Source organism: Rissa tridactyla, chromosome 1, assembly GCF_028500815.1.
Source record: "Rissa tridactyla isolate bRisTri1 chromosome 1, bRisTri1.patW.cur.20221130, whole genome shotgun sequence".
Taxonomy (NCBI): domain Eukaryota; kingdom Metazoa; phylum Chordata; class Aves; order Charadriiformes; family Laridae; genus Rissa; species Rissa tridactyla.
This window is the reverse complement of record NC_071466.1, coordinates 66,225,323-66,241,232: the sequence shown is the minus strand read 5'-3', so window position 1 is coordinate 66,241,232 and position 15,910 is coordinate 66,225,323. Positions and strand designations below refer to the sequence as shown.

Here is a 15,910-nt window from a genome sequence, read left to right as displayed (position 1 = left end):
TCCTTTTAAACTTTATCGCAACCCATGAGTTTTACCTTTTTTCTGATTCTCTCCCCCATCCCACTGCGGGGGGAGTGAGCGAATCGCTGTGTGGTGTTTAGCTGCCTGCTGGGTTAAGCCACAACAAGTGGGTAACCAAAATCTTACACCAGGGTGTATTGTATGTTTGATATTACTTAATCTACTAGGATGGCAAGCTGCTTGCTTATTTTTTATCTTGTTCTGTGAGTATTTCCATAGGATGCTGAAGGCATATGACATCATCTGATTACAAATAAGCCAACGTTCAGCCATGAGAAAGCTAAACTGCACAAAGAGGCTTTGTACCTTTTAATGGGAAATTGTCTACCTTTCTTCTCAGATGGCTGAATCTTCGGAAGACTATGGTTGTGAACTAACTTGCACAGAAAGCAACCCTATAAATGTGGGTGGATTATTACAATTATATTTATTTTATGGAACATAAAAGATCACATTGATATGTGTATGAAAATTCATATAATATCTGGAACATCACATAGAGTTTCTACTTTTTTACTTAGTCCATCTCTCTTTTTACTCGACCACCCTGTCCTTTGTCCTTGGTTCTTTCTCTCCTGTTTTTCTTATCTTCCTTTTAGTTATTTTTCTCACTTCTCTGTGATTTGTTGTGTTGGTTTTTTTTTCCTTCTGCCTGTCTCTTCCTTCTTTCCTCTTTCTAATTTTATTATTTACCCTCTCTCTCAGTCATTTTAGTCTTCCTCCAACCTTACTTCTCTGAATCATCCTTTATCTGGTGCCTGTTTTACTCCCCACTCCCGCCCCACACACAAGCTTATTATCACTCTAGTCTTTAATCTGCCCCTCACTTCCCATCTGTTCATTAGCTCCAGGTTGTCCATCTCATCCCGTTACAGACAGACCATGCTGCTTCTTGCTGCCCACATAAGAAACAAGGAGTCTTTTCGCTGGCCTGCTTTTCTTCATTCCACTCTATCTTTCTCACACCACATCCCACTTTGTAGTGAATGTTAATAACAACTTTAAAATATTTTTACCCAAAAGAACAAAAAAATAAATACAGTCCTGGATTTGTGAAAAAGAAGACGACAGGACCATTTAGCTTTTGCGTGAGGTGGCAAGGACAGAGTCTTGCTTTTCTTGACTCTATTTCATCTTGCTGCTGTTGCTGACATTCCAAAGAACGTATGTATTTCAGCAGTCTTTATGCTCTATCTTTTAAACATACACACTCAGAGGAGCTATCAAGAACAGAGGAAGCAATAAATACAGTCTGGAGAAGAGAGCCCATTGGACTGGCTAAGGAACTGAGAAATGCCTCGTGTAAAAGAAAAAGAGCACAGAGGTAATATTTTATAAAGCTTTTTTATGTTAGAGGAGGGTTTGGGTTTTAGACCCTGCTAAGCAATTTCAACATTTGTGGAGTCACCAGTATGCTTTGGGATCACTTCCTGGAGTGGGATTGAATAGAAATGACTCTTAGTCATAACAAAATTTTCTATCTAGGCAAGATTATGGCACAAAAGGCCAGAAGAAACACCTCTTCCATTTTGGTGGTTTCTTTGCCTCTGGAAGGAAACGGGCTAAAAATTCCAGACTACAGATCCAGGCACATTTGGAATTCCCAAACTGTTTAAAGAAATCACTGAAGTAATTTGAAACAATACGCATTTAAATAATTTTAAATCAGCAATTTAAAATCAAGTTTGAAAAAGGAAGTTTCGTAGTTTTCTGCTGTTCAGGGAGCAAGAGGCACAGCACAGCTACCAAAAGGTTTCATGTAGAAGCTGAGTTAGATGCAGTCCTTGTAGCTGATGTTTGTGGGCTTAGTCCATAAGAGCAAAGTAGCTTTTCTTGTAAGGGTAAATCAGGATATTGTTTCTTGCAGTACCATTTTACTGTAGATTTCTAGTTTACCTTTTGAAGATTTCCTTTACTAGAATGCTTTGGTTTACAAGGAAAGCAGAAAATACAAAGAAACTGGTGTGCTCATTTAGTGGAAAGAATATGTGCGGCTCTTTGCTAACAAATAGTTTCTTAAAGATCTACTATCCAAACAAACTAAAGCGCGTGAAACTTCTTGATAACTGGTTTGACCCTCAAATTCATGATTCGGTTTTCTTCTTCTTTGAGGATGAAGATGATGCTACAGTGTTATATCAGATATTAGGATCTTTATGGTTTTAGGTGGTACTTAATTGCAACCTATAGATATAATCACTTGGAAATCTACAACTGTACAGCTACAGAACAATATGAAGGAAAAGGTATTAGTTTAAAAAAACATATTTTGTTGTTTTTACAAGCAAGAGTTTCATTTCTTTTGATGTACGTTCTTTCATTTCTGATGAGACAAAAACCAAACTTTATTTTTAATACTCTTTCCCTTTTTCTAGCAGAAGAAAGTAGAATTTTATTCCGTAACTTTCAAATGAGAAATATTTTGTATTTCAACAATTGTTTTCATTTTTTGTTTTTTTTCATTCTGATAAAAATTGACCTTTAAGTAACCATTGCCCTAGAAAAGTAGCATTTATGGCCAACAGTGAACTTTTGTTTTGTTTTGTTTTCAGCAGAATTTACTTTAGAGACGATCAATTAAGTTGCTGAGTTCACATCTGCATGGGATTTTATACTTGGTAATTGCTTCCAAAAGTGTTTGTTAAAAGATTGATCTTTATGATGCATGTCGACAGATACTGAGCTGAAGAATTTGCTCTCTGAAGTGTGTAGGTTTGCAGTGTGCAGGAAATACCAGGCAGTGATGCAGGTAATTATCACCTGATGTGACAACATGATGGTACCGTAAGCCACAATGCCTAAACTTTAGTTGGATGTAGATGAGCCTTGAGGTCCTGTGACAAAAATGAAATTAACTCCTGTCGCTTCAGTAAGGAGCTAGCAGGGAGATATTAAAAACCCCCATAAATATTAGAAGTCCCTGAAAGCTAATGAACCAGTTTCCTTTAGCTGAAATGACAGAGTGTCTGCCAAGAAATCCAAGGACCCAGACTATGTTTCTCTCTCTAAAGCAATTAGTCAATCAGTACCTTCACAGATCTGTGAAACAATCTGTCCTATTTCATATGTCTGTGCAAGAATTACTTTAAAGTGATAAGGTTACTGCAGTGAAGCCTGGCAAAGACTTTTACAATAGGGTTGTATGCTGTTAGAGTCACCGGCAGCATGCTAAGAAATGTCAACTGTAATTAAAACCAATCATTTTCAAATATATGTCATGCTTTGGAAATGGTGAGGAATGCTTTTTGCAGTAAGAATTCTCAGCCCTGTGAGCACAGAGGTTTTTTTAAGGTTTTTTTTTTCTTTTTGTGGAAAGAAGATTTTTTTCTTTTTCTTTTGGCAAGACCGTTTTGGAAGATGTTTAATCATTAAGGCAATTGTATCAAAAATCACAGAACTGCAGGTTTCTTCTCTAAACTTGTCACAGTTCTTACTGAGCGTGCATTTAAGGATTGTCCCTGTATGTAATTCTGAGTACATGGCATGGAATCTATTTTAAAGATTTGTGAAACACTTTGGCAAAACATCTATTTACTGAAAAGTGACACTTCGAAGTACTGAATTGAAATTGTGTTCAGCTTTTGTCAAGCCGTTTGGGAAAAAATAAAAAATACACAGTTGTAAATGGTTAAAGACTTGCTTCTAAAATAGAGCATTTAAATGTTGCAGACTAATTTCACATAAGCATACTGTTTCCATTTGCAAAGATAAGATGATGATAACGGCTCCCCTATATGCAGTTCATTTAACTCCCCATGTACTGTAAGGATGTATTAATTTAAACATGATCCTCCTTGATCTCAGGCAAGCATTTTAGCAACAGGGATTGTAAGGTGTTCCAGGACAAAAGTGTCTCACTGTGTGAGGTTTATAACTGGAGCAGTGTCTGGACCTTGGATTTTTCATTCGCTAGAGAGGGCTCTTTGGCCACTGTCATGCCTAATAAGTAGTTGATTGATCATTGAAAAATGTAACAAAGACAATTGCAAACATTGTCTGCAGTTGTCTTCATAATAATAGAATCATAGGATCAATCAGAATCATTGAGTCATAGAATAGTTTGGGGTGGAAGGGGCCTTTAAAGATCATCTGTTCCAACCCCTCTGCAATGAGCAGGGATATCTTCAACTAGATCAGGTTGCTCAGAGCCCCGTCCAACCCTACCTTGAATATTTCCAGAGATGAGGCACCTACCACCTCTGTGGGCAACCTGTTCCAGTATTTTACCCCCCTTATTGTAAAAAAGTTTCTTCCTTATATGTAGTCTAAATCTACTCTCTTTTGGTTAAGAACCAATACCCCTTGTCCTATCGCTACAGGTCCTGATAAAAAGTTTGTCCCCCTCTTTCCTGTAGGCCCCCGTTAAGTACTGAAAAGCCTCAATAAGGTCTCCCCGGAGCCTTCTCTTCTCGAGGCTGAACAACCCCAACTGTTGTCTGTCCTCACAGGAGAGGTGCTCCATCCCTCTAATCACTTTTGTGGCCCTCCTCTGGACGTGCTCCAACAGGCTCTTGTCTTTCCTGTGCTGAGGGCGATAATCCCATACCCTCATCCAGTATACTGATCTGGAGGTAGCAGACCTCTCAGTATTTTTTCCCAATATGGGCAAAGTACATTTTGAGAGTCTGAGAGGTAGGGCGATGGCAAAGATTTGTTATTGTGTGCAAGATGGGTATGTGTCTATGTGTGCCAGGGCAGCTCTGGCCAGCCTCACTTACGTATCTGAAGAGATTAGTGTAGTGCTGAGTGCTGTCTTGGCACAATTCTTCAACTCAGACTATGCACTGTTGTTATGTCTGTGCTTTGGACAATGGAGGAGAAAAACACAAAGTGAAGACTTTTGTACTAGTCTGCTCAGATATTTACTCATTTATAACCTATTGGTTTTCAAATTTACATTAAGACCGAATAGATGTTGAAGGTTGAATCCCACTCCTGCTGGAGTCAAGGGCCAAACATTCATTCACTTGGTTAGGGCCTGTATTTTGTTGTAATGAAATTTCAGCTGTCGCCTGCAGACAACAAGTAGCTTTTAAATGTGATAAAGCACTTCTCTTACCTTCTGGTAAAATAGTTTGGAAACTGTACCATTGGTTAATGAGAGGTTTCTGTCGAGCAAATTCCTCTCAGCTCCAACATATTTTCTCTTTGGACAATATTTGGCTTTACTGTAAAATTCTTACGGTCATCTCAAATAAAGAAATGACTCAAGACTACCCTTTCAGAAAAGTGGACTGAAGACATAAAGACAACAGCAGAATACGCTAATGCCATTTAAGTGAAAAAAGATAAAATTTCTTGAATGCCTTCATGCCTGAATTGGCCACGTAGAAAGTAATGTGTTTCACGTTACATATAAAATGCTGAAGAAAAGAATGAAGAAAATATATTATGACAAATTTTATTCCTTTTTGTTCGCTTTGCATATCAAACTTAATTCTGTGTTATGATTTTAGTGACATTAACTAAACAGGCATTTTAGAAGAACCAAAGTACAAGCTTCATACTTGAATTGATAGATATTTTGATTTTAATTTTTACTTATTGATATTTGCATAAAAACAATGAAGACTGCTTTCAAAGTCTTCACTGCTTTTATATACAAAAGGGTGATATAGTTATGCTTTTATTCCTATGAGGTGCATTATCATGCAATCTGGTACGAATGAATATCTTGAAAGAGATAACATCTTGGTCCTCTCAGAGTGAAGAGACGTATTTCTTGACTGAAAATAGCATCCTCACAACCAGCAACAGTAAGTTTCATAAACTTTGAACTCTACTATGAGAACCTTTCAGGATGATTATCCTCCCAGCAAAAAAAGTTAAGAGTAAATTCATTAGTTTCCTTAGCTCAATACAAACCTGCAAAAGAAGTCTACATTTTTTCAATGCAGACACACAAATTTTAATCAAGATAGCTTTCAACATGCAGCACTATGATTTTTTTCTTTTACTGGTTCTAGTAGACCATCAATGAAATATTTACCTGACTAGTGTGGCTCTCTCTATGTCTTTGAATCGATGAGCCTGCCGTAGTGCTGGCCGACAGTCTTGAATATTCATTTTCCTCTGGTAGACCTAAAGCAGAACAATACTAATTTATAATCTGATATTTATGCACTGGCTGATTTCAGCACGAGATTCAAAAGACCTTGGCATGTTTTACTAAAAAAGAATGGAAAAATCACACATTTGCCTGGATATTTACTTTTTCCATGCTTACCGAAACCAGAACAATTATTGTTTATCAAGCATGAATAGCATTATAGGTATGCATGCTGGTTTACAGAGGGAGCAATTGTACTGAAAGAGCCTACAAATAACACATTACCTATACACTGGCCAGGGATTCCTCCTGCAATGCGGAAATCCCTGGCTCTTCTCCCCCTGGCTCCTTTTCATCGCAGGAGCAATGCAAAGGGAATGGAAAACAGGCCTGCGGTCTGCTCTCAAAGTCAACAGTAGGTCCAGGACTTACAACTTCATCTCCGCGGTACAGAGGGGGTTTTTTAATTCTCGTACTTATTGTGCATTCTCCATGTGGGAATTAGCTGCCCGAAATTTAGCTGTGTAAAAACCAGTCATCCAGTGTAAAAGAGCCAGGTAGTCTCCCTTGGTAGTCAAGAGAAACAAACACCTCTGCACAGTGATCCTAGAGCAAGGCTCACTGCCAGCACTTCCCCATCATTTCTGCCGGAGCGGGAAGACCGTTCACACAGCACTACAGAAGATCTGAAAGGTGGGATGAGAGGAAGCAAAGGCAGAGGCGGAAACACAGTGAGTCCACGATAGGCGTTATTAAGGCCCTCACAAACTAGAATCACAGGCACCATGGTAGGTCTGGTATTCAGCAATTTTGGTATTGCTGCATATAGCAATGGCATACTCTGGCATCCATAAACAACATATCACTACTTCTTTAGTCAACTGAACATAGCTAGCCACCCTGAGAAGAGGATTCATCCTGGTAAGAGATACGCAAGTTGAATTGTTGAGATTTACTATCTAGAAATGGATAACAGCTAACGCAAAGTATTTGATTAGACGAGGCATCTACCTTTTGTGGGGCTAAAACTAGGTAAGGTGATTCTGGGGCTAGGTATGTAACTCTTAGATAAGAAAAAAATGACACAAACCTCACTCTTTGCGTACTATACACAACACACAGAGAATCATTATGGAAAAAATTAAAAGTTCAAATGCAATGAATCATAAACTACTTATGGGATTAGGTATTGCACTAGACATAGTTCTGTTTCATGCTCACGTTCAGTTTCTTCTTCCATCATGAAACTGGCACAGAAAGACACTGTGAAACATGCTTGTCTTCCAACTCTGTATTTTCAGTATTAAAAAGGGGTGGTGGTGGTCTATTTTTTAATTTTTATAAATAAGTATTAACTCTTACATGGTTACTGATATATGATTTAACTCAGGAAAATATAAATTGCAAGAATAATCCCATAAAATAACTTGATTTTGTGAGAGAAATAGAATAAGAATTTTAAAAAGAAAGAATGATCCTTATACCTTTTTGGCCTCTCTACTCTGCTTTTAGTTTCCCCCTTATAACGGTGCATCTGCACAGCTTTGTAACTACGGTCAGCCCTTTTTTTTCCACTTGTTCTGAATGAGGCTTGTGTAAAGTATTCATAAATATGGATCTTTTTCTACAGCTTCAAATCATCTGGACTTCCTCTGGGGACACACAGGCAGGGAAGAAGATGGAACCCCTGCTTATGGCTCAGAAGCCAGGTCAAATCTTGTGAGAATCCAGCATTTCAGTCCTTTTCTGCCTGGTGCAGAGAGCCAGTCTGACCCTGTTCTCTCGGCGATTTGAACTATGTGTTGTTTTGAGGTGGAGTTATCAGTTTTTGAAGCCAGTCCATGATATATTGGGTATGTACTGTGGCAAGGTCTGATGTTCAGGGTCTCCAGTATATTAGGCTTGTAAAATATATCTAGGTTACCACTATTCCTTTCTTACCTACATTAAATTCCCTGTTGTCCAACTTAAAATTCTCCCTCAGTAAAAATTGCATATTTTTGGTCAAATTAAATGCTTGAAATAAATTTCCCTCCAAAAATCCAGTTTTGACAACACAAAACAAATCCTTTTTTTTCAAATAATTTCCTGAACTAATAATTTATTCACATGGATTCAGTTTGGATACATCTCAAACAAAGTAATACAAAATCATCCACATTTTAATAAAAAATGCCTTTTTAAAGTAGATGTTATTCATTCAATTCAAATAAAAGATATAATGTAAAATATTCTCATGATTCTAGACCACCATAAATGAACGAAAATACTTTGCTAGGCCAGCAGCATGTTTTGAAAAAGATACTGTTTTTGCACTACATTCATACACTTTAGGATCTACCATCCATGACAGCCTTGAGCTAAGAATAAGGTTATCAATGATTTTCTGTTTATTTCTATGAAAAGCACTTTGATAAGAGGTCTTATCAAGGAAAGTTTCCATGTACAGCAACAGCACGTCATCACAGACATTGCAAGCAGAGGCTTGGTGGAGTTTGGAAAGATAAATGGAGTAGTTGATTATATTCTGAGAGTTTTCCTTTACGTACACCTAAGTAAATATTAGGATACCACAGCTGTGCACTGAATAAGACCTTGCTCAATTCAGCACAAGGTTGGAAGCATCAGTTTAGCAGGGGCAGAACTACAAGAACATAAATTAATCAGGGGGTTAAAGCTGGAGCACAAATTACACCATCTGGACTGGGCTTTCTTGCAACTGTCCTCAAGTTACCAAAAGTAAGTCTAATTTGGCATTTTTTGGGGCAAAATTATGTTTGCTAACATACTGCAATTATACGTGATGGTGAAAATGATAGCAAGAAATATGATTCGATCAATAATATCTAACTAGAGAAGTTAAATGAAAGAAACGCATTCCATTTTTTTCACATAATCAAGAATATGGCCTTGTCCCAAGTAATATGGCTATTCAAACTAGAAACCCAGTCCTTTACCCACTTACTCCCTGTAATGCCACTCTATGTTGCTTCAAGGGATGATCCCATACTTCCTATACTTTCTATTTCCCACTTCTGCCCTGTTCTCAGATACTCCTTTAGGATCCTTCAGATAAACAGCCTGCATCTCAAATATCAAGATCTAAACGACTGGGACATCTAGAAGAGGTTCTGGGTTCCAGAGAACCTCCAGTCTCACAGGTCCTGCTACCCCTGCACTGGAGATCCTGCACCTCCTGGCCTCCGACATCCATATTTGCAGAACAGCAGCAACACCACAGTCTCTGGGTCTTTGCAACTGCGGCCACACATCATTCCCCAAACCTTCTGCCTCCCTCCATGATTCTGCATTCACACACAGGCTGGATCTACTGATCAGCTCTGCTTGATACATTGGCTGCTATAGAGTGAAAGAGGAAAGGCAAGATGTAAGGCTCTGCGCTCAACGGCATGTAACCTGTGTCATGGTGACATGCCCCTTTTCTGTCAGGTTATCTGCTGTGACACCTCTCCCACTCTGCCACTTGTTGCCTGCTGTGCTTAGACCTGGTGGTAAGTTTCAAGAGACTGTGTAGCAGACTGTAGCCCACAGGTGACCTGCTTAGACAAAATGGCTACCTTCTTGATAGCTGAAGTTAGACAAGACTAATCCCCTTACCTGACTAATGCATAGGGCTTTTGGTGACACAGAAAGGTTTCTAAACAGTTACTCTTATGCTGATCAGCATAAACTATATATTAAGTCCATTCACATGGATCTCCATACACAAGCAGTGGACCTCAGTTACAACTGAAGAGAAGAGGAATAGCTAGAGAGACTTCCTTTGCGGGACGGCAGCGTGCCAACGGAGCTGGATGAACAGCACAGGGCAAAGTGTGGACCTGTGTGACCCCTGGGCACGCTGCAGCACAATGCTCCTTCGGTCCAACAGGACTGTCTCATCTATACAATAGCCACTCTAATTTTTCACTTGGGTTACACAAAGTACCTCTACAACACATTCCACTGGAGGTAAAGAACTGTCAGATATCTGGGGAATTTCTCCCTTTCACTACCCAAAGGTTAGGTCACCTCAGTCACTTATTACAGTTGTCACATTTAAACATTTCACTTAAACGCAGAATCGCAGAATCATGATTAAATACTCCTCCGTACCCTATTAGGTACTAGTTGGAAATTACACCAAATTTGAGTAAACTTTTACCTGCAGTGTTTGAATGTCTCCCACCAGAGGATCTGCTGTTTCAGGTGATTTAGGATCAGAGCTTTCAGCATTGTAACGTAAAAGGCTATTACAGGCTTTTTGATTACTTTTTGTGTTTGGACAAGAAATAGCAAAAAAAAAGCTCTTTCTTTCAGACTGAAAACTCTGGTAGGTGTGAAAGATTTGTGGCAGAAAAGTCACAGTTGATAGCACAGAGCTGTAGAAAGGTGTTACTCCTAATAGTAAAGATAAACTAAAGAGGATTACATTATATAAAATAAAAAAAAAATCAGCTTCTATTAGAAATCTGAACAGCAGTGCCAGAAATTAAACTCAGCTTCTGAAAGCAACACAGCATTAATCTGTTTGGAAGCTGAGCCAGACAGTTTTTTAGCTGCTTAGCAATGGTTTTCTAAAGAATTCATCAGATTGTAAGTAAGATTAACATCTTCATCAAAATGATTATTCTTATGACCAGAGTGACTTTAAGTTTCACGATACTTTAGAGGAGTGGTGCTGACACTTCATTCATGACAGCAAAAGACTAGTCTTATTTAAGAAATTGCTCCTCTTTTAACTCTACGAGTAATGTATGAATCTAGACTTTAGTTCTATCATTGGAAAGTAGATTATATAGTTGCAATGTGTAACAGCGGGAAGCACATTACTCTACATCCGAGAGTTTTGTAGTCTCGGTATCAACTATTTAATAATACATTTCAGGTTTTATTTTCCTCATAGGTAGAGGAGTTTGGTATACAGTAACAAAGAAATGAAGAGGTACTTTACATGGAAACATCTCATGACACATTCTCAAATATCAGTATGGCCTAGATGTATCCAACAAGACACAGATTTCAAAATCATGACGATGTTAAGGTTCAATCCCGGAAGGATTTTTTTCCTAAGCAAACTGGTTTTAAATTCATGCAATCAAAGTACACCAAAGTTTTCCATAGTGTCAACTCTTTCAATTATTATTAAGGGTCACTGGAAAAGTAGCATTCTGTATCACAAAATTTATAATCTGCTTTTCCTCTGCATCAGGGTGAAATCAAAGCTTGCATCATTTCTACAAGAGTCTGATAGGCAAAATATAGATTTGAACCTTGAAATACCAGAAATAATGCTAATTCCTTAACCAGTGGGATACTGACGGACCTAAAAGTACTTTTTTTCTATTTTTCTACTCATAATATACAGTGAATCTCAAACCCATTCCTTACCAAGGCTGCATCAAAATTGGGAACCTTCCATGAAAAGTTTGATGAATCAGTGTTTTTCAATGGAAAAAGTGTCTTACTGGAAAATTCCATTGTACAACATTACGCCTTTATGATTAAACTTTCCACATACAAATAGTTTAAAAATAATAGAATCTAAAGATAATTAGATTATGCATAGTAGATATTGTATATTATCAATATGAACAGCCCTGGCTACTAGTGGTTGCAAATACACTGATAAAAACTTCACACAAACAATTACAAGCGCCCATCGCACCGATTAGTTGGCCTTTTATTCAAGCAATGACTATTTCTTTCGCTAACTAAGATCGTTTACTAACAACTATAATAATCACAAATTATAAACGTAAAGCATCATTTCATTTCTAAGCCGTAAGAAACAGAGCTCTTGTGATTAAACTCCCAATTAAGGGGTCTGGGGACAAAATGGTTGCCCTTACAAAAAGCTGATCTCCCACAGGTCCCATCAGGACATCAGAATATATGGTTAAAATCCTACATAGAAAGGAATCAAAGACTCGGTCTACCAACAGTTTTTGTGTTAATTTAACAGCCTGGCTGTTATACATACTGAAAATATGCTCCCCTCCTCCCCAAATTATTATACTGATACAAATGGGGACACGGTTGTAAGGGACAAAGATGCCTTTTTCCTCTGTCACAGTGTGTTCCTGGCTCCACACAGGAATGAATGCACTTTGATACTTGTATCACTTCTCAGACTGGATGAGTTTTCTGCTTCGATTATCAGAGAGAGCAGGAAGAATTATTTTGGCCAAGCACTGCAGAATTTGGAGAATAGGTTTTCTTGAAAAGAAAGGAATTATTTGATTTTGATATGTTTCATTTTGATGATAAAGCTTTATTTTTCATTTCAAAACATTGCGTATTAAGCAGGTCTAGTATTAATTTTTTTTAAAGAAAGAGGATAGCATATTCGGAAAACAAAACTCAGTATTTCGCTTAACCTAATATTTTTCCCTTTAATTTTTCCAGTATAACTCCCAAACTACCAACTGCATTATGTGTAGTTCTGCCCTTAACAGTAAAGGCTATGCAACTGTTCTGCTTACACAAATCATATTTAGACTTCAGTTTTCAGCATGAAGATAATTGTACCCACTGCCATGCATGTATTTAGACATCTGCTTCTCCACATTCCATCAAAAGAAATATTTGTCTTGTGTCTATTCATGCTCGTGTATTTGTACGTGTGACTTTATGTAATACTGGTGTTATATCCTTAGCATTTATGCTTTTAGGATCTTGAAACATTTCATTCGTTCTGACATTGCTCTTCCACCACTTTGATCATCTTGTTGCAATAATAAACAATTTGTTATTCACTAGTAAGGCACCTGTAGCAAAGGGAGATCCTGATTTGCCATTTTCTGTCCCATTTGTATTGATTACAGGATCAGAAATCTCAAATCTCAGTCCTCCATGCCTCAGGCTGCTTAGCGACTTGGAGCTGAGCCAATTACTAATTCCTCAACAGAGGCTGTTTTATTTTCTTCATATTCAGCTTTTATTGCAGAGGGGCTTATCAGTTCACACATACAAAGTTAAGCTGGTTCCAGAAACACAGATATTTCACAACTCAGAAGATTCCAGCTTGACTATATCTTAAAAAGCTCACTCAAGGAAACACTTCAGCAATTTTATGTTAGAAGAGCTTTGGGATTAAAAACTGCTTACCATTTGATACTGAATTTCCATTTTCAGCAGTCACAGAACTGGACAGTGGATTAGATGACTGAGTTCCATGGTTATTTGCATTTTTATCCTGGGTTTCTGATCCAATATCTGATGTATTTGGATCTTCCCTGCTCCTCAAGTTCAGATTCGTTTCAGCACCTGCCACAAACAGAGAAAAAGCTTGTCAGCTTCCTACTAACCAGCGGCTTTCACATGTAACTAGAAAAAAACTAACACAGAGAAACTAAATTACTTTATCAAATTAATTTAATTAATCACTAAATTCACGAGTCCAGAGATAAATGTGGAATGTTTAAGTCAGTGATTTTTGCAGGGTTTTTCTTTTTTTTCTAGTGTTCCACTTACAGTCATTTAAAGTTTATGGAAGTGAAAGGCATGAACAAAATTTCATTTGTACTGTTTCTTTTCACACATATATCAGCTGAAAAAACTCAAGAAACGTTTATATTGCCTTGTTTTAGATTCTATGCTATTTCACATGCGTTCATATACCGTTGTCGTCACTGCAACGTCTTTCACCATTGCATTAGTTGATACTAGCTATAACGTGGGTTTATTTTTTTCTCTTATCTCCTCCCACAAGAAATGAAACAGCCTTTGATATGAAACCATATGTAGCAAGATTCCTCCCAGCAGAGCCTCCCTATGGGCATTATTTACCCTGCCTCAGGGCTCTCCAGCCATCAGCTGTCATTTTCTGTAAAGTTCCAGGTTGTCATGTCATAGCCTTTTAGTTAAAATTTCTTCAAGATATCAAGAGGAGGCCTGATCCTGTAGGAGTTCCCAAGCTGCTTGCAGTGCACAGGCATTTCTCCAAAGAGAAAGGCAAAACCCTTCCCCCTCTGACTGATGGAACATCCACACAAAGCGGAGCAGCTCCCAGCAAAGTGCCCGGAGCTGGCTCTGAGCTTGCCTGGCTTTGTCAGCCCAGAGTGCCACAAAAAATAGGACTTGGCCATCAGATGTGCCCAAGCGGTGCTCCTCACTGGAGTTCAGGCGCCGGAGGCAGGCGCGGAGCTGGCAGACAAGACTGTGAACAGATGGGGATGGTAGGAGGGACCCCCACTGCAATTCTGATATCCCTGTCTATCCCCACTCCACCCCCGTGTGGCAGGGCAGTTGAGGCTGCAGGAAATGCTGCAATGGCAAGGCTATGCAGTTGTTGATGGATTTCTCTCTCTTTTCTGTGTTTCTCTTCATTTTGTAGTGAACATATACATACTTTTTCCTTGCTATAATTAGGTTTGTTTCACAGAAGACAAAGCTGAATGCAGGTCTCTGTTTAGCTCCATTTCAGTTGTCCTAACTCTTTCCACCCCCTCTGAGGGCTGACATCTTATGGCTGACCTGGGTGCAGAGGCCCTCATTTAACACTCTGAAATGGAAATTTTTCTTCTATGACAGCTCTCAAAGAGCTGTTCCTTTATTTTGGTTGTGTCTATTTAAGCTTTGTCATAATGACAGCAACAACCAACGGAGGTCAGAAGACTAGTTATTAAAACCAACATTACAGCATTCATCCATGCTTCCAATGACATCCTGAGCTCCCCCAAAGATATGATATATTCTTATGTCTTAAGCACATGAGCATTTTTCAAGGGGACAGGAAAAACATTTTTTTACCAGGTAACAGATACTTCGCCTACAGATTTTCAAACTTCATGTTGACTGCATGGTCAATTTTTCATTTTTATGCCTGAAGTGAAAAAACCCCACCTGGTTTACATAGTACCAACGATTAAAAAATGAATTAATGAAACAAAACCTACATATCCTTTCTGGTTAACTTGAAATGTTTCGTTTCATTGAAAAGAGCTTTCTTAGTTTTGTTTAGCTTTCAGTTATCTAACTCTGAATCTTTCTCAACATTTCCTCTTCTAACAACAAAGCTGTCTTGAAAAGTCAAAAAGTTCATTTCCAAGCTGTCAGAATAAAACATTTCAATGTTGGTTTTTTTTGCTCCTTCCCTTGCCCTCATTCCCTGATCATTATTTTTTGCCAGATCTGATTGGAGTGTTTCAGTGGCACTGTTTCATAAACTGCGCATTTAGGCAAATGTGCTATGCATTGAAAAAATGAGGCCAGCTCTACCCACAGTAACTGACTTGGGAGAGGCGGCAGAACCAGAGTCTGAGCTGGAAAATGCATACAGTACAATTATAAGAGCATGCCTGATTTAGCTTTTGTACGAGCAAGTTGACTGCAAAATGCATCTTTGCAGCTCATATTAAATTTGTCTGAAAAGGAAATGTCACTTTTAGATGTTAATAGTCAGTGCACTTGCCTATAGATCATAATCCACCTACATAATTATTGTGTCACCTTTTACATAAAAAGTCTCGGGGGAAGTGGCTGGGATCCTTATTTTTCTTGATATCCGAAAGATTTATTGATTTCCCTGACATCTGCAATACGTTTGAGAATGTGCAAGTAGAAAGACTTTTTCTTGCCCTCCTATTTGCAGCAGCCTTTTGTTTCATAGGTACATTGATATCTTTTCATGGCATTCATGAAGGGCTCTTGGAAAAGTAGGTTATCTTTTCTCCTTTATATCTGTACAATGAAATACTACAAAGATTTGTGGATAGCTACTATTGAGCTAAAGTATCATCCAAAATTGGCAGAAACAAGTAGTGGACCGATATGCAGCCTATCTTTTGGGACAGCTATCTAGATAGAGATCTGTTATCCCATTTGCTCTATTCAGTC

General features: G+C 38.3%; 1 protein-coding gene across 2 annotated transcripts in view; it reads right to left on the bottom strand.

The window, feature by feature from the left end:
• Window positions 1–15,910, bottom strand: part of MYO16 (myosin XVI) — a 327,046-nt gene that overhangs the window by 16,801 nt on the left and 294,335 nt on the right. For both annotated transcript variants that reach the window (XM_054193468.1, XM_054193479.1), the window contains 2 exons: window positions 13,181–13,339; window positions 6,011–6,102 (listed from right to left, as the gene is read on the bottom strand). In XM_054193468.1, the coding sequence (XP_054049443.1) occupies window positions 6,011–6,102; window positions 13,181–13,339 (251 nt within the window). The remainder of the gene's footprint in view (window positions 1–6,010; window positions 6,103–13,180; window positions 13,340–15,910) is intronic.